This window comes from Purpureocillium lilacinum (assembly GCF_023168085.1).
Source record: "Purpureocillium lilacinum CBS 284.36 DNA, scaffold_6, whole genome shotgun sequence".
Classification (NCBI taxonomy): domain Eukaryota; kingdom Fungi; phylum Ascomycota; class Sordariomycetes; order Hypocreales; family Ophiocordycipitaceae; genus Purpureocillium; species Purpureocillium lilacinum.
In genome coordinates, this window is record NW_027072116.1 from 1,956,970 (window position 1) to 1,977,325 (window position 20,356).

The 20,356-nt window shown below is 59.7% G+C and overlaps 7 protein-coding genes across 7 annotated transcripts; 4 read left to right on the plus strand and 3 right to left on the minus strand.

The window, feature by feature from the left end:
* Nucleotides 1-250: 250 nt before the first annotated feature.
* Nucleotides 251-2,158, minus strand: PLICBS_008505 (uncharacterized protein; the record flags this gene model as incomplete). The annotated part of the gene is made up of 6 exons (XM_018323971.2): nucleotides 251-485; nucleotides 541-620; nucleotides 676-799; nucleotides 859-1,235; nucleotides 1,305-1,780; nucleotides 2,065-2,158. The coding sequence occupies 6 exons, from the start codon at nucleotides 2,156-2,158 to the stop codon at nucleotides 251-253; spliced, it is 1,386 nt and encodes a 461-aa protein (XP_018177150.2).
* A 3,042-nt stretch (nucleotides 2,159-5,200) lies between these two features.
* PLICBS_008506 (uncharacterized protein) lies at nucleotides 5,201-5,605 on the plus strand (the record flags this gene model as incomplete). Its single annotated transcript, XM_018323970.1, has 1 exon — nucleotides 5,201-5,605. One exon carries the CDS (start codon nucleotides 5,201-5,203, stop codon nucleotides 5,603-5,605), a length of 405 nt encoding a protein of 134 aa, XP_018177149.1.
* A 254-nt stretch (nucleotides 5,606-5,859) lies between these two features.
* Nucleotides 5,860-7,259, minus strand: PLICBS_008507 (uncharacterized protein; the record flags this gene model as incomplete). Its single annotated transcript, XM_018323969.2, has 2 exons — nucleotides 5,860-6,389; nucleotides 6,959-7,259. 2 exons carry the CDS (start codon nucleotides 7,257-7,259, stop codon nucleotides 5,860-5,862), a joined length of 831 nt encoding a protein of 276 aa, XP_018177148.1.
* Nucleotides 7,260-8,869: 1,610 nt separating this feature from the next.
* PLICBS_008508 (uncharacterized protein) lies at nucleotides 8,870-10,396 on the plus strand (the record flags this gene model as incomplete). Its single annotated transcript, XM_018323968.2, has 1 exon — nucleotides 8,870-10,396. One exon carries the CDS (start codon nucleotides 8,870-8,872, stop codon nucleotides 10,394-10,396), a length of 1,527 nt encoding a protein of 508 aa, XP_018177147.2.
* Nucleotides 10,397-10,475: 79 nt separating this feature from the next.
* On the minus strand, nucleotides 10,476-11,771 carry PLICBS_008509 (uncharacterized protein; the record flags this gene model as incomplete). Its single annotated transcript, XM_018323967.2, has 3 exons — nucleotides 10,476-11,407; nucleotides 11,466-11,643; nucleotides 11,706-11,771. The coding sequence occupies 3 exons, from the start codon at nucleotides 11,769-11,771 to the stop codon at nucleotides 10,476-10,478; spliced, it is 1,176 nt and encodes a 391-aa protein (XP_018177146.2).
* Nucleotides 11,772-12,718: 947 nt separating this feature from the next.
* PLICBS_008510 (ribonucleotide-diphosphate reductase subunit rnr1) lies at nucleotides 12,719-15,627 on the plus strand (the record flags this gene model as incomplete). The annotated part of the gene is made up of 4 exons (XM_018323966.2): nucleotides 12,719-12,737; nucleotides 12,803-12,960; nucleotides 13,019-15,530; nucleotides 15,584-15,627. The coding sequence occupies 4 exons, from the start codon at nucleotides 12,719-12,721 to the stop codon at nucleotides 15,625-15,627; spliced, it is 2,733 nt and encodes a 910-aa protein (XP_018177145.1).
* A 1,521-nt stretch (nucleotides 15,628-17,148) lies between these two features.
* PLICBS_008511 (uncharacterized protein) lies at nucleotides 17,149-18,237 on the plus strand (the record flags this gene model as incomplete). Its single annotated transcript, XM_018323965.2, has 1 exon — nucleotides 17,149-18,237. One exon carries the CDS (start codon nucleotides 17,149-17,151, stop codon nucleotides 18,235-18,237), a length of 1,089 nt encoding a protein of 362 aa, XP_018177144.2.
* Nucleotides 18,238-20,356: the final 2,119 nt, after the last annotated feature.

Below are 20,356 nucleotides of genomic sequence, written 5' to 3' on the forward strand. Positions count from 1 at the left end.
CAGACAGACATGGACTCGTCTCAAGAGCGACAACCAACTCGACCATCCTCATCACACATGTCTTCAATGCACCTACCAGTGCCCGACCAAAACTCTCCCAACATGCTACCGACTAGTGTCCCCCCGGTGACATACTGATCAAACACACTTTCAACACAGCCCGTCCCTCCTACCCTACTAGACTAATTCGACTTTCTGTGCCTGTCATACGTGATTAGCCCAAGCACCAAAAGGCAGAAGCGGGGGCAACTCACTTGTTCACGACGCGCTCGATGCCGTCGAGGCCCATGCGCAGCACGTCCATTCTCGGGCCGTACGAGAAGCGCACAAAGTGGTGGCAGGGGCTGTCAAAGAGGTCGCGGCGGCGCGAAGGGTTCAGGTCAAAGAAGATGCCGGGCACGACAATGACCTTTTCTTCCAGGCAGGCTTGGAAGAAGTTGAGGCCGTCGGCGATGGTCTCGGGCAGGCCTTCGAGGTTGAGCCAGCTGGAGGGTGTCAGCACCCATCTCACGTGAGGAGACAGCCTCGTGAGACACTTACAGGTAAAAGGTCGAGTCGGGCACATATTTGATGACGAAGCCCATCTCGCGCAGGCGTCGGACGACAAAATCACGCTTGTCCTACGAGGGCTGTCAGTAAGGGACACGAGCGCAGCGCATGTGCGCGCCAACTCACCCGGAAGTGGCGCTGGAGGTGCACCATCTCGTTCTGCACGAGCGTAGGGTCGAGCATCGGAATCGCCGCCTCTTGGAAGGCGTGGCACGCGCCGCCATCGAGGTAGCTCCCGCACGAGCCGATGCTAGAAGGAGCCTTGTCAGCTGCAACCCCGCTGCCGCCTTTGCTAGTGAGACGACTCACGCGCTGATATACTCCTTGGGGCCCAGGATCCACGCGATTCTCCATCCCGGCAGTCTGAAGCGCTTGGTGAGGCCGTCGATAATGAGCACGTCGTCCTCATCGACATCCTCCACATTCTCGGCGGCGGAGATGGTGGTGCCGTCGCAGTTGCTCGTGTAGTTGTAGCCAGAGTAAAACTCGTCGCTGATGAAGGTGGCGCGGCCGCGGCAAATGTCCTGGATCTCCGCAAGCTCGGGGTTCGCGACGACGCGGCCGGTGGGGTTTCTCGGGTTCGAGGTCAGGATGACGGAGGTGCCGCGGGCGATTTCCTCGGCGATCTTGTCGGGGTGGATGTGGTAGCCGTCCTCTTCGGACAGGGGCACCGGAATGGCGGCAAACTGCATCGTTGGCCCGTGTTAGCTCGACAGTCCAACCCCCGTTCAAGTAACATTTCGACCAAGACGCACGTTCTTGAAGAGACTCAGCATCTCGTTGTAGGCCGTGTAGTCGGGCAGGAAGAAACTCAGATACGAGTTGCCCAGCACGGCAGCGATGCGAATCAGGCCAGCTCGGCCACCGGGGACGATGGCCACATTCTCCCACGTGTACAGGCTGTCCTTGCCCTTGCGATGCATCTCGTTGTACAGCTTGGCGACGGCCTCTCTCAGGGGCCGGATGCCGGCCGTGGGGCCGTATTCTCTGGCGGCGACGGATATGTCGATCGTCTCGGGCCGCTTGAAGCACCCAGAAATATCATCCTCGACCTCGGGGGCGCCCTGGCCCAGGTTGGCCCAGGCGTCGGGCTCCTCGAGGAAGCCATACTCGGAGGCGCGTTCGGTGCACCAGACGACGCCGGTCGAGGAGCGGCTCGCGTCGAGGCCGGCGTGCGGCAGGTGGCCCTCGTGGGCGTTTCGGAACTGGCGATGGATCTTGGACTGGATCTCTGGAGAAAGGACGAGGGCCTGTCAGCAACTGTTGTCTTTACAGACCGGTTTCGTGAAGTTCGCCTCCATGGAGTGGCGCCAGAGCTGCTGCTGCTGCTGCGGGGGAGGGGTCGCCGCGCGCGAGACGCACGACAGCGGCCAAGACCGCCATGGGCGGTTGGAGGGGCACAGCTTCTGCCAAGGCCCAGCTGGCTGTCTCACCGCGACTCCAGCCCAGGCACGCCAGCTCCTCCAGCCCGCCCCAAGACTCCAGCTTCGCAGCCAGGACAACGTTTGAACTCACCGTTCGCCGAAGGCTCGACGCCGCTGAAGCGGCGCATCAGCGGCTTCGGCACGCCAGTGTGGCGGTTCACCGAGAACTTGCGACCGCCAAACATGGTGAATCGATCGGGCTTCAAGCGCGGGAGGGGTTTGCGAGGTGGTGGTAGGAGGGGTTCTTCAATGCGCCACGGGTCGACGAATATGAGCTTGGGATAGTAGACAAGGGAAGAGGAGCCAGCTCAAGCAAGCAGAGAGCTGCAAGTTTGCGGAGGAAAAGCCGCGCGACGGGGGGCAAGCAACGACAAAAGATGAAGAGGCGCAGCGCGCAGTCGGCTTGGAGGGGGAAGGGCAAGGCCGATCAGGGCATGCGGTGCTTCTGGTTTTTTGTTGCAGCAGCAGAGGAGGGAAGAAAGCTCGGACAGGTAAATATGCTAGGAGTCGCTGCCGTGCTAGTTATAACAGGCCAGCCCGTGCCTACAGTACATTTTTACTTCAGGTTCGTACCCAGAGGGACAAAGCAAGGCAAAGCCCAGGCAAGGTATGGCAGTTGATCCCTCCGCGGGCGGCCGCTTCACCGAACTCTGCGTTAGGCGACAACACACACACCTAGTCAACCGCCGCCGCCGCCGCCGCCGCCGCCGCAGCCCCCCCGCTGGCGTCTGCATGGGCCCCATGTTTGCGTAAAAAAATGGGAAGCCCTTCCCGGGCGCCGCCATACGAGAATTGGGGATAACTAACTTGGTCGGTGGAACGGGCTTTGCTTAGACCAGGCCGCCTGTCTCATTCTCGTCGGCGCGGATGACGAGAGAGTCGGGACGACCGTTTTTGGGGAGTTGACCGTTGGCAGCGGATGAGGCTGCTGCTGCCATTGCATTTACAAGACATGGCGCTGCTGCTGCATGGTATTGTACTCTACCGTGCAGTACGATACTGTGCATGGGTACCGCATGAGGCACTTTGGCCAAACCTCACCTCACGGCGTCGCCGCCCGCCGCGGCAGACACAATGGGCCAACCAACACGTAACATTTCCCTTTGAGGCGTTTCACGTCCCCCCGATGCAGCCTCTGCAGGGCTCGTCGTTGTTGCATACGCACAACACCGACGCCCCAACCCGACCTACCCTTCCATGGGGGCACGCAGGGCAACGCGCGCATGCCGCCGCCGCCGCCGCCGCCCATGACGTCGCTTTGTTTCTCGTTTCTGCAGGGCGCCCCGGCCCGGGGGATGGGCAGCGATGATGAAGCGGCAAAGTCGGCACGGCATGCCGCGCGACGACGACCATGACAGGTACCTTGGCTTGTAGCGAAGAATCGTGCCCCGGCCACCCCCTCCACTGTTACGGGGCGGGCACCTCAGGCAGGCAGCTGTCATCGGCATTTGCGCCGCTGTCACCCTAGGAGAGCTCTCGCTGGGGAAGACCTGAAGCTAACATATTAGCGCTGGGCTCCAGGGGGACCGCAGTGGGTCGCTGGGTTGTGGGAGAGAGCCCGAGAGGGAAAAACAAGAGGCGGTGTCTGTTTCTGTCTGATGCTTCCTCCGGTTGAGCCCGAAGGGCCTCACTAGGTCCTCCGGATCGACTCTAAGCAGACATTGCGCACTTACAATCTTGTCAGGATCCCCTGTATACTGCAATTCCCTCAGATGCCAGGGGCGATATGCAAATCGGCCATTATGCGCCGCAGCAAGGCTGGCAATTACTACTTGTAGACATGCTTCCCTTGCCGTCCCGGCTGATGGGCGCACTGCCGTCAGCACCTCTGCACCACCGCCAGCGTCGACATTCGACAGCCAACGGTCAACCGCCAACAGTGCAGCGGCTTCCAGGGTCGGTCCCCTGCTGTCCGTCCGCTTCACCTCCGGCGCCGCTGCCCGTTTCTAGTTCTCACCTGGGATGCCTGCCACCCCTCCGTCTCGGTGAGCAACCCTTCTGGGATGGCATCCCGAGTGTCGCGTGTTGCTCTCGTGATACGCGACTCTGCAGCAAGGACAGCGCATGTAACTCCCTACTACTAGGGATACACGTCCAGATCAGCCCCGTCTGTCTGCACTGTACTGTACAATGCTGCGCTGCGCTGCGATGCACTGCACTGCACTGCGCTGCACTGCGCGAAATGTGCCTCGTGAGATTTCATCCGATGCGTGTCTCGCCGTGCGCGCGCCCGCCGCCGTCGCCCCGTCGTGTTGACCTGCATCCGATGCGCGCTTTACTTGCTTGCTTGCTTGCCTACTTGCTAATGCGCCGCCGGGTCCTCCTCCGACGCGCATCATGACTTGCCGTGAGATGTGTGAGAGAAGCAACTGCTTGCTCGCTAGTAACTATTCATAGCTGAACGCGATATATTGCCATCAGCTCCTTTCGGCGCCCGCGCATATATACCGAGCAGCTGAACAACAAATTGAACACTTCCCTGCCCTCCTCTCTGCGCGAAATCTCGCCACCTATGGATGGAATCCAGACATGTCGTGAAACGATGTGTGTGTGTGTGCATCACCTCCTGCAGTCCTCCCGCCGCTCGATGCGGGCGCTCCCGCGATCCCATCCGTCCATCCATCCATCCATTTTTCTAGGGTCTTCCATCCCGTCCCTCCCCAGTGGGCGACAGGGGGTCCTCGCTGCCGTGGGGGCGGTTTTTATGGTGGAGCACTGGAGACGCCCGACTGCATGCTCGCCGACGACGTAGGCAACACGACCAACTGAGACTTCGACTCATCCTCACCACACACCTCCTCGTGTGAGCCTCAAAACCCACGTCCTGTCAAGTACGTACATCTACGCACATCTACATACGTGCATACGACGAACGCCTCGCCCCGATTCAATCGGCCCGGCGTCGCTCAGAAAATTTCACGCTCGCTCGCCCGCTCCGGCTGGAACACACGCTCGTTTTTTCGGCAACGGTGCTGCCGCCGCCTCCAACGCCGCTCGCTTCAGGGGTCCCGTATCTACGAGTTGAACCTGCAGGACCACGACAACCACACCCGCACGAGGTCCGCCTGCCTGCCTCCCTACCAGCTCAGCCGGGCTCGCCCGACCGTTCCTCAATGTCCCAGATCGCCCGCCACGCCGCCCGCACCACCATCGCTCGCCTCTCCCGCGCCCGCCCCGTCACCGCGCGCGCCGCCACTCCCTCAGCCTCTCTCCTCAGCCTCGTCAACATGTCTTCCCGCACCACCAGCCGCGAGGCATCAACCGCGTCCTGGAGTAGCTCCTCTTCCCAGCAGCAGCAGCAGCCGGCCCAGCCCGAAAAGGACACCGAGCAGGGCCAGGATGAGCGCCCAGCTGGAACTGCGGCGGCAGACAAGGCGCTCCCGGCTCCGGGAGAAGGCAGCGACGTGACCACCCTGGACGTCAGCGGCGAGGGCACGACCGTCAAGCTCGGGGCGCTCGGACCCCTCGTGGTCAACCAGGACGGCACCATGTCCCGGATATCGAATTGGGCAGAGATGACCGACATTGAGAGGCAAAACACGCTCAGGATCCTGGGGAAGCGCAACAAGCTTCGGCTGGCTACTCTTCGCGAATCGCAAAACGGCGGCGACGGCTCATCTAGCAACAATTGAAACGTTCATGTATTTCATGCAAACAATAACTCATCCGCTTCGGGCCCGTAGGCTCTCTATGCGCTTCCTCCCGTCATGTATATGGTGATATATAACCCTCACGTCATCCACTGCCAACCGGTTCTCGGTTGTCCCACAGCGTGTCTGCCCGCCTGCCGACCGTTTTCACCTCGAAGCAAAGAACGCCTGAACCGCACAACGCCGCCGGAGGGTCCAGCTCAGACACCTCCGGCCCAGACCCGCTTTGCTCGAGGTCACCGCTCCTCCTTGGCAGCCTCGGACGCGGCTGACGCGGCCTTGGTCTTCTCCGTGGCGTGCTTTGTGAACTCCTTCCAGAGGGCGGTGATGTCGTCGCTACCCTCGTTCTTCTCGACGAGGAGGTTCTTCAGCCACTTGTTCTCCGTCTCGAGCTGCGACACCTTTCCTTCCAACGAGGTGATCTTGTCCGTCATCTCCTTGGCCGACTTCTCCAGGGCCTGCTCACGCTGCTTCTTCTTGATCCGGAAGCGAGCGCTGGCGGCCGTGTTCCGCCTCCGCTTGTCCTCCTCGGCAGCGACGCGCGAGGCCTCCTCAAAGTTCAGCTGCGGGGTCGGGGCCGTCATGGCCTCGGCCTTGCGCTTCTCGGCGGGCCGGGCAGCTCCTTGCCGGAACTGGGCCTGCGACTGGTGGGCCTGGACGGCGGCGTGGTTGGGCTGCAGCGGCGGGAAAGTTGAGGCACCATCAGGGAAGGTGTTCATGGACGGGGACGCATAAGCGTTGTTGAACTCGGTGAAGTTGAAGTCGCCTGGTGGATGAGGCGGTTAGCCAGGAAAGCTCCACTCAATGCGCGGCGCAACCATTGCTTGGAAGAGAAGACAATTCCCCGGAAAGGCCCAGGGCTCCGCAGAGGGGAGGGTGCATGTCTGTGAGGCCATCGCAGGCGGGCAGCGCCGATTGATAGCGCTTCACCATACGTCCGATAAGGACCCGCGAGCGGCAGATCACGAGGAATTGCACCATCGCGGATCATTTGTCAGCCGCATGTGGTTGGTGTGAGATGCCCCACCCGACCAGATGTGCAACACTCCATGCAGGCCAAAACAGCGCGCGGACACGGTCGCATCCTCGTTTGATAGGCAGACCAGTGCCGCACTCTGCAGCGGGGGGAGGAAGGGAAATCAAGGGTGCATATTGTGTGATTTGCGCTTTGGGCAAGTGCAACGGCAGGGAATCGCAGCCCCCGCAGGGGACTCGCCGCCAAAAGCGGCTGCGGTTACCGCTGCCGCTCAGGCTCGCTCAAACAGACAGGGGAAGGAACGAGAACGGTTTGCCGAAGCGAACGCAGGTAGATGTATGAAATATTTCGGCACTCACCAGACATAAAGTCCAGGTTGGGCATGTCGCCAATGACCGACGGCGCGGCCGTGGTCGCCTCGTCGGACGCATTCGAGCTGTGGCGGCCGGCGCTCTTGCCATCGGGCTTGATAGGCTGGGCCTGGTAGTCCAGGTTCTGGCCAGAGTCGAAGTCGAAGAACTGGGTGTTGGTGAAGAGGGAGAGGTCGTCCTCCATGTTGAAGCCCTCCTCAGGGGCCGTGGTGTCCTGAGGACTGATGGTGTTGAGGTCCCGCAGGTATTGCGACACGTTGGGACCGTGCCGTCCGTTGTATGTCGACATGATGATGCGATTTGTCGTTTACCGGGGATGAAGGACTAGTATCGTGTGCCCATAAAAGCGAGCGTGTGTTCGATTCGGCGATGCCGTCGTGGCTGTGGAATGGCCGGAGGTGCGAGCGCGGGGTGTGCGGTTGCGTGCGCCGCCTAGAATAAAGCCACCTCGCAGTCGTAGACGGATGTTCGAAACAAACGGTAGTCGTCGCCGTCAATTGTATCTCGCTCGCGGCGATGCGTCGTTGATGGATTTCGCGGTCAACGGTGTCGTCGAGATCGATGGGTTGTTGACAGGACGAGGATTCACGACTGGTGGCGGAAGTGTCGAGAGGCAGGATTGGGGCCGGACCGGCGGTGGGGGTGAGTCGTGCGCAGTTTTGTCAGGCCACGCCAGGCAGAGCCGAATGGGCAAGCCGAGGGGCAGCCGAAAGCGCCCGCAGGCGTTCGCAGGCGCGGACGACCAGAGGCGGGGCGCAAAAGGCGTGCTTAACAATCGACAGTCTGGACCCCCACCTGTCGTCCACCGGTCCAAGGCCGGGCCGCCAATCAGCGGTCGAGTCGCCGGGCACGGTTTCTTATCATTTGTCCAAGTCATGACTACGAGAACGGGGTACGTACCTCCAGCAGGGCGGATGGCAGCCAAGCCGCGCCCATACAGTCAGGGCTGCCCGTAAGGCCGCCGCCGGTTGCGCCGGTCCCCGAGGACTGCCGCAGCGCAGGGCTTTGAGCGGCTAATTCCAGGCGCAACGGCGGGCGGAGCACATGTGTCGATGACGCCTGGATGAAGCAATTGACTTTGTGCAGCAGATCCGCGATCGCTTGCTTTCACTAATCCGACCAGAAAAGCGTGCTGGTCTTGATGATGTGGTTTTTTCTTAGCATTGCCGCCAGACCTACACGTCTCTTTGTCCGGTTGCGCAGAACGGCATGCCAACTTCGTACGGTCCCTTGGGCAGCGGCCGGTGGTAGGCGAAGCCCATCCAACTGTCCAGCCGCCGCCACTGGACCCTGCATCTGGATCATTACGGTCCGATGATCCTCACCAAAAGTTAATCACGCAACCATGCAAATCTGGGCCCCGTGGGTGCCCGTGGGTGAGATCGGGGCTGAAGCCGGGGTCCGCGCACATGCCTGACCAGCGGTCCGCTGCTCAAGCGGGCAAGTGCAGCCGGCCACCGGCCAGGAAAAAGCATCGCCCGATCCCGAGCAGAAGACTTCCAGCACCCCTGGATGCGTTCATGATCATTTGGGATCGCTAGCGCAGATGGTCTCGTGCTAGTGTTGTCTGCTTGAAGAGACCATGGCGGCGCGTCTGCATTGCTCGATGCCGTTCGGGAGGTGTCGGCACGCTGGCTGAGATCGATGTCACGTGTCACTGAGTCTGCTTACGTACTCATCCACCCACCACTCAAATCCGTCCACTGACAGCCAGTGGGCGACGCGTCTGGACATGGAATCGAAGTCGCGTCTGTCCTGGTGGGGCGAGCCGACTTATCGCAAGGTTGTTGACTGCACTCTGGGTTCTCATGGCAATTGACAAGTACCCGTGAAGCTTAAGCGATCTGCCTGTTGCACCTGACTCTTCGTTTGGCCTGCGCACGCGCAACGGCTCTGGAGATGGCTCGGCTCTCAATCCCAACCAAGGCCCGGCTGCCATCATCTCTCCGTGTCGAGTCGTCCAACCCGGCCGTCGTCAAGGCTCTCAATCGCTTGTCACGCGAGTCACTCATCTCACTGGTCCTCGACTGGCTTGACGAAAACTCTCTTGCCAACGCAGTCCCGTATCTCAAGCGAAGACGCGGTACAATCGAGGACGACGAAGATGATCCCGACGACCTGTATCCGCCATGTCGCTCCGTCAACGAGCTGCGGGAGCTCTATTCAGACATGCAGCAACAGAAGGGCTCGAAGCGAGATGTTGCCAGCCGCATCCTGGAGGGCGATTGGCGGCATGGCCTCACTCTTTTCCAACTCGCCATGGTGGACTTTTCGTACTTTGACGAGCATCCCACCTCTCAGAAGTGGACTGCGTATAGCATCCTACCCCTCAAGCCGCCATCCACGGAGGGCGAAGAGGAGCTACGCAAGATCAACCACGAGAGCTTGACGATACCGCGGTTCCATCCATCAACGTTTCTCCAGAATCTTCAACACCAAGTTCTGCCGGACGTCAAGGCACACTACCACTTCTATCGCCCCAAGGATCTTCCCTTGTTGCTACTCCGCATCTTCGTCATCGACTCTCCATACAACACCGGCTTGGCCATGGCGAATGGGGATTCCTCCAACGCCACGGCCAATTTTAGCGCATCTCGAACAGTCTACTTGGCGTTCCCAGATGGCTCTCCCGCGCTCTATATATCCAGACCGCAATCCACGGGCCTGGGAGGCGCCGGTGACTCCAAGAGCTTGCACACTCTCATAGTCAATGGAGTTCCCAAGGCATTGTCCCGACCCCGACAGCGGTACACACTCAAGGGGTCGAGCTTGACCAGCAGGAACCTGTCTGCCCTGCTCGACAAGCGCGGGCCCGGACGAAGCAACGCGTGTGGTGGCGGTTGGAGCATCTACTCGGACGAGAAAGCCAAGGAGTCTCCATTGGAGACTGTGTTGCCGACACCTCCGTTGTCAAAGGACTCCCCGCGTCTCGGGGCGGTTCAGAAGAGGGGGGCGACGTCATCCAAGCAACAGCGTGAAGCCAAGAGAGCGAGAATGGTCGCAAAGGCCCGCTTTGGAAATAGCGGTCTAGTCACAGACGGCACGGGGGTGGAGAGGGCCGAATTCTTGATGCGAGATCCGTTCCCTGCGTCTCGCGGCGCAGTCCGAGGCCAGGAGGCAGGTGACGAAGAGGAGACTGCCGACGAGCAACCGCTCGACCGAAGGCGGAGCAAAGTAGACGCTGTTCTTCGGCAAGCCCGCGCCGATGTCGATGCCATCGATGACGAGGAGGATACCTCCCGGTGGACACCAGCCGTCAAGGTTACCTTTGTAGGGTCGCATGTGTTTGCTGGCATCCGGCAGTTGGTTGAAGCGGGCATTGTTGATGGCGAGCGTATGCCCGGCTGGATGACCGGAGAAGCAGGCGTCACGACAGGAGTCATCAGGCACGGACGGATCAGGGGCCACAAGGGCGCAGGACTCTGATGCAAGCAACGCGGGACCGCTCATGTTTGATGACTTCTACTTATATGCAATGATACCCCTGAACATGCCGCAATGATGTCTAGCTCTCTTCGCCGAGTCCAAAGACTTGTATCGTGTTTCTCCAAGCCGCTTCGCACACCTCTTCCAGCTCCACTCCCTTGATGGCGGCAACGACCTTGGCCACTCGCTCGATGTTGCACGGCTCGTTTCGGCCCTTGACCATGGCACCTTCCTGCCACTTCTCTTTCTTGACGACCTTGTAGCGCTCAAAGGATTCCGGCTCCTTCTTCTGGTTCTTCTTGGGCTGTTTTTGAGGCGGCCCGGATGGTGTCGCCGATCCGTTCGCAGTGGGTGCCTCGGACGCCGTCTTCTCGATCAGGTACCGCCAGCCCTCATGGCTAGGCCGCACCTCGCACCACGGTCCGTCGGTTTCCAGCATGAGCCTGTCGAGGTGAATCTCCTTGACGACGTCGCAGTTCTCCTTTGTCTTGAAGCTGCATCCGTTGATACCAATGTAGAGGCCCAGGTCCATGAGCTCGCGCATCTCCTCGGGCGTCCCGGTGAAGCTGTGGACTACGCCCCCCTTCTCTAACCTCTCCAGCTTGTCTCCAAAGGCAGTCTTGAGACACGCCACGAAGTCGGCGTGCGCAGCTCTTGAGTGCAGGAACAGCGGCAGCTGAGGAGAGAGAGAGGCGGCTAGTTCGAGTTGGAGTTTGAACGAGTGTAGTTGAACTGCCTTGTTGCAATAGTGCAGGCGGTCGTAGTCGAGACCAAACTCGCCCAATGCCACGAGATGCCCTTTCCCGGACGATCTGGCATCGGCCAGCAAACTCGCGAGATCTGCAATGATGCTCGACGATTTGTCTGGACAGGGCGAGTGGTGCTCAGGAACAGGGGCTGAAGGGTCAGGGTCGCAAGGCATCGAATGTCCATTTCCATTAGGATGCCCTTCTGAGCTGAAGATGGAGCTGCTGCAGGGGTGGATGCCTGCGGTTGCAAAGACTGTTCCGGCTATTGATGGTGTGAGACCGGGAGTGATACTGGCGCAGTGAGTTGAGAGACCACTCACAGTATTCATCTGCCAGCTTCAACGCGTCTCGAGAACTTTGAAAGTCGGAGCCCGTCACCATGAGCTTGGTGCAGCCCACCTCCCGCGCCCGGCCGATGACGGCGCTCAGGTCATCGGGGTGCCTTTGAGAGCCGTGATATTTGCCACGGAAGATTGGGTCTGCTAGATTGATGCCAATCTACTAGATGATGTGGCGTCAGAAGGTCAGGTCTTCAAATTGAATGGTCGTTTGAGACATACATCCGCATATCTCGGCGTATACGTCGCGCCCGCAGGCGCGGGGCCTGCTGCTGCTTCTGAAGCCATGGTTGCGATGCAAAGTGATTGACGGAAAAGAGATGAACTTGGGCGCGAGACGATTCTGTGTTGAAATAGTCTTGAGAACATAGAGATAGGTGAGTCACAACGCCATGGAAAGAACTGTTCTCGTTCTCGTTATTGAGTCACAAAGTCATGACAAGGCCTCGTTGAGCCTTGCTCGGTCACTTCTCAAAAGAGTAGCGTGTTGTATTAATTCCAGATGCCGCACCAGTTTGGGCGGCCCACTGTCCAGACTCGACACGGTCACGTGGGCAGCGGTCAGTCTTGGGCATGCGTGGAAAAACAATTAATAATGACGCCGCCCTGCACGTGACCGCGCGCCGCCACGGAGCTGCAAGCCATTTAAGTGCGGTAGGGATGCGCGACACGCTCGACCCACGCCAAAAAACACAACGGGGCGAACAAAGACTCACGGATCCCCAGGGAAACGGCCGCTGGAATTCCGAGGCGCCCCTCTCGCTCGCCGTGCACGCTCGAGCATTCGCCGTGACCGATCGGTCTCCGAGAAACAATCTCCAGGGCGTCGCCTGGGCGGCCGGCGGATCCCTGCCTCCCCCTTGTTCCTGTGCCGGGCGGGCGGGCGCTCGGATGGGCTGAGGCGGCGCGGGGCCAGTTTAATGGATTGGGGCTGCTGGAACGTGCTGTCAGTTGTTGTCGCGCTAAGCGGGTTGGCGTCGCGCGTGCAAAACACGCGCCTCACTTAAAACCTCCGTCCCGCCATCGACACACGCGTACCTCGTCCTTTGATCCTGCACATCCCACCTGCGGCATTCACAGTCTTTTTTCTTGACGGCCCTGCAAGCTCTTTACAATCGTGGCAGCTGCCTGTTCTCTAGGACACGCGCAGCAAAGAGCCCCCGCATTGCATTTCTCCTCGTCGTCTTCACCTCCTCGCCACCACCCCCGGCCGACCTTGCCGCGTCGCCGTCATCATGTTCGTCAGAAAGCGCGGTATGTGCAGCTTCAGCTTTGCTCCCCTTCAGACATGGAAGATCATCAGCTCACACCAGAATCAGATGGGCGCCAGGAGCGCGTTCAGTTCGACAAGATCACTGCTCGCGTCTCCAGACTGTGTTACGGTCTGGACACGGAGCACGTTGACCCTGTTGCCATTACCCAGAAGGTCATCTCCGGCGTGTACGGTGGCGTGACGACCGTTCAGCTCGATGATCTGGTACGTCAACCTCTTGTCTCTTCAGTCTGTACCGCGGCTAACGATCCATCCCTCGCAGGCTGCCGAGACGGCCGCGTACATGACCGTCACACACCCCGACTATGCCATCCTTGCGGCCCGTATCGCCGTCTCCAACCTCCACAAGCAGACCAAGAAGCAATGGTCTGCCGTCGTCAGTGACCTGTATCACTACGTCAACCCCCGCAATGACAAGGCGTCACCCATGATCTCGACAGAGACGTACGAGTGCGTCATGAGGCACAAGGAGGAGCTCGACTCCGCCATTGTCTATGACCGCGACTTCAACTACCAATACTTTGGTTTCAAGACGCTCGAGCGATCCTACCTGCTGAAGCTCAACGGCAAGATTGTTGAGCGCCCGCAGCACATGATCATGCGCGTTGCTGTCGGTATCTGGGGTGACAACATCGAGCGCGTCATTGAGACATACAACCTCATGTCCAGCAAATTCTTCACACATGCCTCACCAACACTCTTCAATGCTGGTACTCCCCAGGCACAGCTCTCGTCCTGCTTCCTCGTCGACATGAAGGAGGACAGTATCGAGGGCATTTATGATACCCTCAAGACGTGCGCCATGATTTCTAAGATGGCTGGCGGTATTGGCCTGAACGTGCACCGCATCCGTGCCACCGGATCCTACATTGCCGGCACCAACGGCACCTCCAACGGTGTCATTCCCATGCTCCGCGTGTTCAACAACACGGCCAGATACGTTGATCAGGGCGGCAACAAGCGCCCCGGCGCCTTTGCCATTTACCTGGAGCCGTGGCACGCCGACGTGTTTGAGTTCCTTGACCTGCGCAAGAACCACGGCAAGGAGGAGGTCCGTGCTCGTGACCTGTTCCTGGCCCTCTGGATTCCCGACCTCTTCATGAAGCGTGTCGAGAAGAACGGCGACTGGACTCTCATGTGCCCCAATGAGTGCCCCGGCCTGGCCGACTGCTACGGCGACGAGTTTGAGGCCCTGTACGAGAAGTACGAGCGTGAGGGCAAGGGTCGCAAGACCATCCGGGCTCAGAAGCTGTGGTACTCCATCCTGGAGGCCCAGACCGAGACCGGAAACCCCTTCATGCTGTACAAGGATGCCTGCAACCGGAAGAGCAACCAGAAGAACCTGGGAACCATCCGCAGCTCCAACCTGTGCACTGAGATCATCGAGTACTCCGCCCCCGACGAGGTCGCCGTGTGCAACCTCGCCTCCCTCGCTCTGCCCGCGTTCGTTGATTACACGGAGGGCTGCTACGACTTCAAGAAGCTGCACGAGGTCACGCAGGTGGTTGTTCGCAACCTGAACCGCATCATCGACGTCAACTACTACCCGGTCCAGGAGGCTCGCAACAGCAACATGCGCCACAGACCCATCGGTCTCGGCGTTCAGGGTCTTGCCGATGCCTTCTTGGCTCTGCGCCTGCCTTTCGAGTCCCCAGAGGCCCGGGAGTTGAACAAGCAGATCTTTGAGACCATCTACCATGCCGCCCTGACGGCGTCGGTGGAGCTGTCGAAGGAGCAGGGGCCCTACTCGACCTTCAAGGGCTCGCCTGCCTCCGAGGGCATTCTTCAGTTCGACATGTGGAACGTGAAGCCCTCCGACCTCTGGGAGTGGGACAGCCTTAAGGAGCAGATCAAGGAGCACGGTATCCGCAACAGTCTGCTGCTTGCCCCCATGCCCACGGCCAGCACCTCGCAGATTCTGGGCAACAACGAGTGCTTCGAGCCCTACACGTCCAACATCTACCAGCGTCGCGTCTTGGCTGGCGAGTTCCAGGTCGTCAACCCGTGGCTGCTCAAGGACCTTGTCGACATGGGTCTCTGGTCTGACGCCATGAAGAACCGCATCATTGCGGAGAACGGCTCCATCCAGAACATCCCCAACATCCCGGCCGACATCAAGACTCTCTACAAGACGGTCTGGGAGATTTCGCAGCGACATGTCGTCCAGATGGCGGCTGACCGTGGCGCTTTCATCGACCAGTCTCAGTCCCTCAACATTCACATGAAGGATCCCACTATGGGCAAGATCACCAGCATGCACTTCACCGGATGGAAGCTGGGTCTCAAGACTGGCATGTACTACCTGCGCACCCAGGCAGCTGCGGCACCCATTCAGTTCACTGTCGACCAGCAGGCTCTGAAGGTCGCCGACACCAACGTGGGCAAGGAGAGGGTGCTGAAGAAGCGCACGGCTCCTGCGGGAACCAGCTACATGTCCTCTCCCTCGGCGGTGCCCCGCGCCTCATACCTGAAGGAGGAGGCGGGCAACTCGCTGAGCTCCAACGGCATCCCGACGCCTAGCACGACGCCGCCGCCTGCCTTGGCAGCCGAGGGTAAGCCCCGGGTTGTTGCCTCACCGAACAAGCCCTCGACCATCAAGGCCGATGTCGATGATGGCGACAGCCCCAGGGTGCTGCCCACCGAGCCTTCTGACAAGATCAACGACGAGGAACTGGTCGAGCCCGGCAAGAAGCCTGCTGGTGCTCAGTCTGAAGACAAGGACGAGGACAGCGAGGAGAGGGAACGCGACATCTACTCTGATGCCGTTGTTGCTTGTAAGAGGCCCCAATAATTCGTGAACGAAGCCGGACACTAACAGACTTGGCAGGCAGCATTGAGAACCCCGAGTCCTGCGTCATGTGCAGCGGCTAGAGGGAGTCGAGTATAGTAACCTGTGGCTCGTCGAGCTGAGGGATTAATGACGGTTGATGAGATGAGCATAACGGGCATGGATTGAATGCGCATAGTGGTAGCCTGGCAGAAGAGCTGACATGGCTACCCCGGCCGAGTAGTATACGGGGTGCAGCATCCAGCTGGGCGGGTGCTCCCTCGCATGTAACGGTTATCTTGTACAGTTTCCTTTTTGACTGGGATTACGGGTCGGTCTGCGGGCTCTGCATTTACTACATTGTTTCACGAGTCTTTTGAAGATTTCTAGCACATTTCTCAGGAGACTGCTTGACGCGAGTCCCGTCTGTCAATGGACAACATCTTTCATATCAAGGGAACAAATATGCGGCCTGTCTCAGCTGCCCTCGAGTGCTTCCAGAGCCCTCAACCAAGGTACTGTCCCTTTCGAGTCTACCGCACCTACCTACGCTGCGCAGTAGTCCCTCCCTACAGGCAAACACACCCACCAATCTCAACGATCGCCCCGCGTGCACGTCAAACCAGCAGGCTGGCCTTTCCCCTACAACCCTCGCTTTGTGAGTGTGATGCCGAGCGACGTCACTCACCGCCGCGATAGGCAACCCTTGGGTGCTCGATTTGGCCGATGAGAACCTAGGCCCCGCCTCACTGCCCACAGCTGAAACGAGATCGCAGTAGAGTTTAAACCAAGAAACACCTGAACAGCTATGGAAGTATTATGCATAAATCCAATCGACCGCGATCGGCGGCCGGCTCCGCGCTCGCGTGTCCAATGGAAGTACCTGCTGAATGGTGTGAAACGGAAAAGGCGCCGCCGCGGCGAAGCAATTCGCGATCTTTTTTTTTCATGTGAGTCGGTTTTGTTAGGCCTATCAGCAGGTAGGATTCTGGGAAGCTTTGACGGCTGAAATACTTGTATCGTACCTCATTTTCTTTAGGTTGATAAGTCTGCTGCATTGCCCTACTGTAGCTGTCGACTTGAAGCATGTTCTCGTGCTGTCTGGCAGATGATTGATTTGCTTATGCTATACGCCTTTTTGTAGCTCCCTTTGTAGGTTTCGCTGCTCTGCCTTGCCTTTCCAGGACGGGCAAACGAAAGCCAGACGTTCCCCCTGCTGACCCCGAGCTTGGCGTCAGCGTTGTAGATGAGTTCCAGTCAGCCGCACTGGATGCGACAGGTGACCTGCTGCTCTTACGTGCTGTGACATATACAGTACTTGATCTGACCTGGTTGTGGTGCGATTTCTGTTACCCCTTTGGTGACTTTTGCTACCATCTATCTGTCCGTGCAAAGGAAAGTCAAGTCGCAAGTTCCTCATCGCATGCCCGAGGTTGGCGTTACAGTTACGGGCCAGTTCAGCCGCCTTCGCTGCGACAGCTAACCGCCTGCCGCGGAGAGCTCGATTTCCACCTACTTAATGCCCGGCATGATCTCAACCCAGCAAGGGAGCAGTAGACTTAGGACGGGTTTATTACTCAAGTACGCAAGATCTTTGAACCTGCTTCCCCTCTTTTGACGTTACCATGGAAAACATGTCCACCCAATCTATTCTCCCCGTCGGCGGCTGGAAGTCGCTGAAGGTCAGGGTGATCGGAAAGCCAGCCGTCGTCGCAAGCGGCTCTCGCCTCGATCTATTCTACCAAGCGCCCGACATGAGAATCTACCGCAAGTACAGGGTCAACGGAACCTGGGACTCGAGTTCCCCGCAACCCGTAAGCGACGCCGCCGTCGCCGGCTTCTCCGTCGTCTCCTGGGGACCCGGGCGGTTTGACGTCTTCGCGCGGTCGCCGACAGACAACCGTATCCGGCATTACTGGAAAGCCGCGTCGGACGCGCCCGACGAGAAGTTCAGAGCCGAACCGCTGCCCGGAGGCGGAGTCGCAGACTCGCAGCCGTGCGCCGTAACCTGGGGCCCCAGCCGCCTTGATGTATTTGCCAGGTTCAACGACGGCAACGTCTACCACACGCACAAGGAGGGCAGTGCTGACTGGCAGCCGTGGAGCAACGTCGGAGGGACGATTCTCGGTCTGCCCTGCCCGGTGTCATGGGGCCCGGGGCGGATCGACCTCGCCGTCTGCGGAACAGACCACGCCATCTACCACAAGTCCAAGGACGGCGACGGCGGCGCCTGGCAGCCGTCGCAAACCGGCTGGGGCAGGATCACCGACGTAGGAGTAACGGCTCCTAGCAGCAGTCCCGTGGAAGTAAGCTGGGGACAGGGCCGACTGGACCTGTTCATCCACGGAGCCAACGCCCTACGAGCCGTCTATCACAAGGCGCATGTGCCCGGGCAGGGCTGGGAGCCTTCCGTGACGGCGCTGGAGGCAGCGGCTCTGGGGGGCCAGTTCGCCGTCGACACGCTCCATGTGGTGGCGCCGAGTGCGAATCGCCTCGACATTGTTGCGCTGGCTGACAGCGGTGATGTTCACCACAAGGCTTGGACCGGCAGCGCCTGGTCTCCGGCGGGAGGCCCGTTTGCGAGTCTCGGCCAGCCGGACGCAGGGCCGATTCGTGGGCCGCCGGTGCTGAGCCCACGGGGGTCGCAGGAGCTGATGGTTTTTGCGGCTGGGCCGGGAGGGGAGCTGTGGTGCTGGAGTCAGGGGAGCCTTTGATGCTGTGTACGGAAGGACATGGTTTGTACTCAACCTAGCAGTTAACCCTTGGATATACAAGTAAGGAACCGGACTGGACTGGGCTGGGCTGGACGCATGACGAAATATGTGAAAGTAGTGTCAGACACCCTGGAACTGAGAGTCTTGCCACTCGCCCAAAACAAAGCGTTGAACACTGGACAAAGCGTTGAACACTCGTTCCGTTGCTGGGCGCCGTGGATGGCAGGCGGCCTGAAAGCGCTGATACTGGCTGGCTGGGGTTGGAGGCTGGGACGGCTCAGGGCAAAAAGCCAGAACCGGCCCCAAGCCCTCGGGCACTTTGGGTAATGCAACGCGCCGGCATGGAGCTACAATGTATTCTAGATCCGACTAACTGTGTCAAATGACGTGCGGTTTCGCGTCGACTTGAAACAGTTGTGGTGTAGGCAGTTTGGCAGCTCGGTGACGAGACGATGCGTCTTTGTCGGCGATCGAAACACGACGGCGGTTGGTGCAGCCTCCTCCCTCATGTCGTGTGCGCTACTGCTGCTGCTCGCTGCCTCCCTCGCGAGAGACATGGAGCGACATCGAAGAGAGAGAAGCGAGTCGTGCCACATGGTACCCGAAACACGCAGCGAACCTGACGACGAGCGAGTGACCCTGAATCGCGTCGGGTTCGAGTTACACGGGAGAGTCAGGGGCCAGCGCGCCTGTACGAATAAGAGGAGGCGCTGGACGGGCCGAGGGCTTCGCGAGGTGGCCAGACGGAAAGCTGTACTACGAAGTACGGCGCGCGACGGCCTGGATACGAGGGGCAGGGTCTCACGGCCAGTACGGCAACCTATGATGTATGTACGTAGTAAGTCGAGAAGGCTTTCGAGAGGCACTTGCGCTGGACAAAGCAACATTTCATTCTACTGCCGGGACAACCACCCGCGATGGCTGCTGTCGGTGAAGGCTCCAACCCATGGGCACGGACTGATTGATGTCCATGACATTCTTCCAGGCCCGCATCTCGACATCGACATCAAAGGCGGGCAGCCACGATCGAGCGGAGGCGGGGGAGGTGGACGAGGCCGCCCGGGGACGGACCCGATCTGCGGTGACGAAAAGGCACATGAATGATGCGCGCTTGTGCACGGTTCCGCTGCCAACGCACCCGCGTGCTGCGGCATGATGCAAGGTGAGCCGCGAGCCACAGGCCGCCCGGAGTGTCGCCCCGCGAACGACAACGATGTGTGTGTGCCAAGCAAAGTACCCCATGTACAGCTCGGTGGAGGGTACTTGTCAAGACTGCATCACCTGCCTTCCGGGCGGCTGCCGTGGTTGCAGACCGCAGAGGCTGGCTGGGGGTCCCAACTTGGGCCGAGGTGCGGACCTGGGCCGTGGAGAACGCAGACGGCGAGTAATGGGCGGAGGAGCCTGTCTGACTGATGGCCTTGATCAGCAACAAAGAGGCCACAGAGTGTGAGCTTGTTGTTGCAGAGGACGGCCCCAGCAAGAACCCCCGACGGAGAGGCCGCTGGAAAGGAAACGGTTCGGCTCCGTCCATCCACTTACACAGGCGGTCTTTCTGGGCTCGTTTTGCAAACATGGCCCGCGTGGCACCTGTGATTGGACGGCGCGCCCGTGCGGTTGGCGCTATGCCTTCCGTAGTCGCTGGACAATCTCGAGTCCAGCTGGACAAGGGCCCGCGACTTGAACGGCGAGCGGGGCACTGGTGGCGGCTTGCTAATCGTCTTCTAAGGCCGTCCTAGACTTCAAAGGAGATTTTCCGTTGAGCAAAATCTCATCTCAAGTTTAGAACTTTCGGCAGCAACAACGGCCGTGGCACGACGGCTTGCGGGTTTGCCGACAACGTCTGCCTGTTTGTTGACAACGACGGAAACGGCTGCGTCATTTCGGTGGGAGTGAGTGAGTGGGTGAGTGGGTAGGCAGTTTGGCCGTCCGCCGGTACATCGTACGTTAATTTGCACAAACAACAACGGTGATCGATCACCGTCTTGGGTTTTCCGGAACGTCGCCAATCGGCTCGTCCATGCCGCGCGATCCAGGCAGGCCAGGGAAACCCAGCTGGCGAAAAACCCCAACCCCCAGGACCAATTGGCCAATGGCGCGCGCAGACGTCCCATCGACAGGG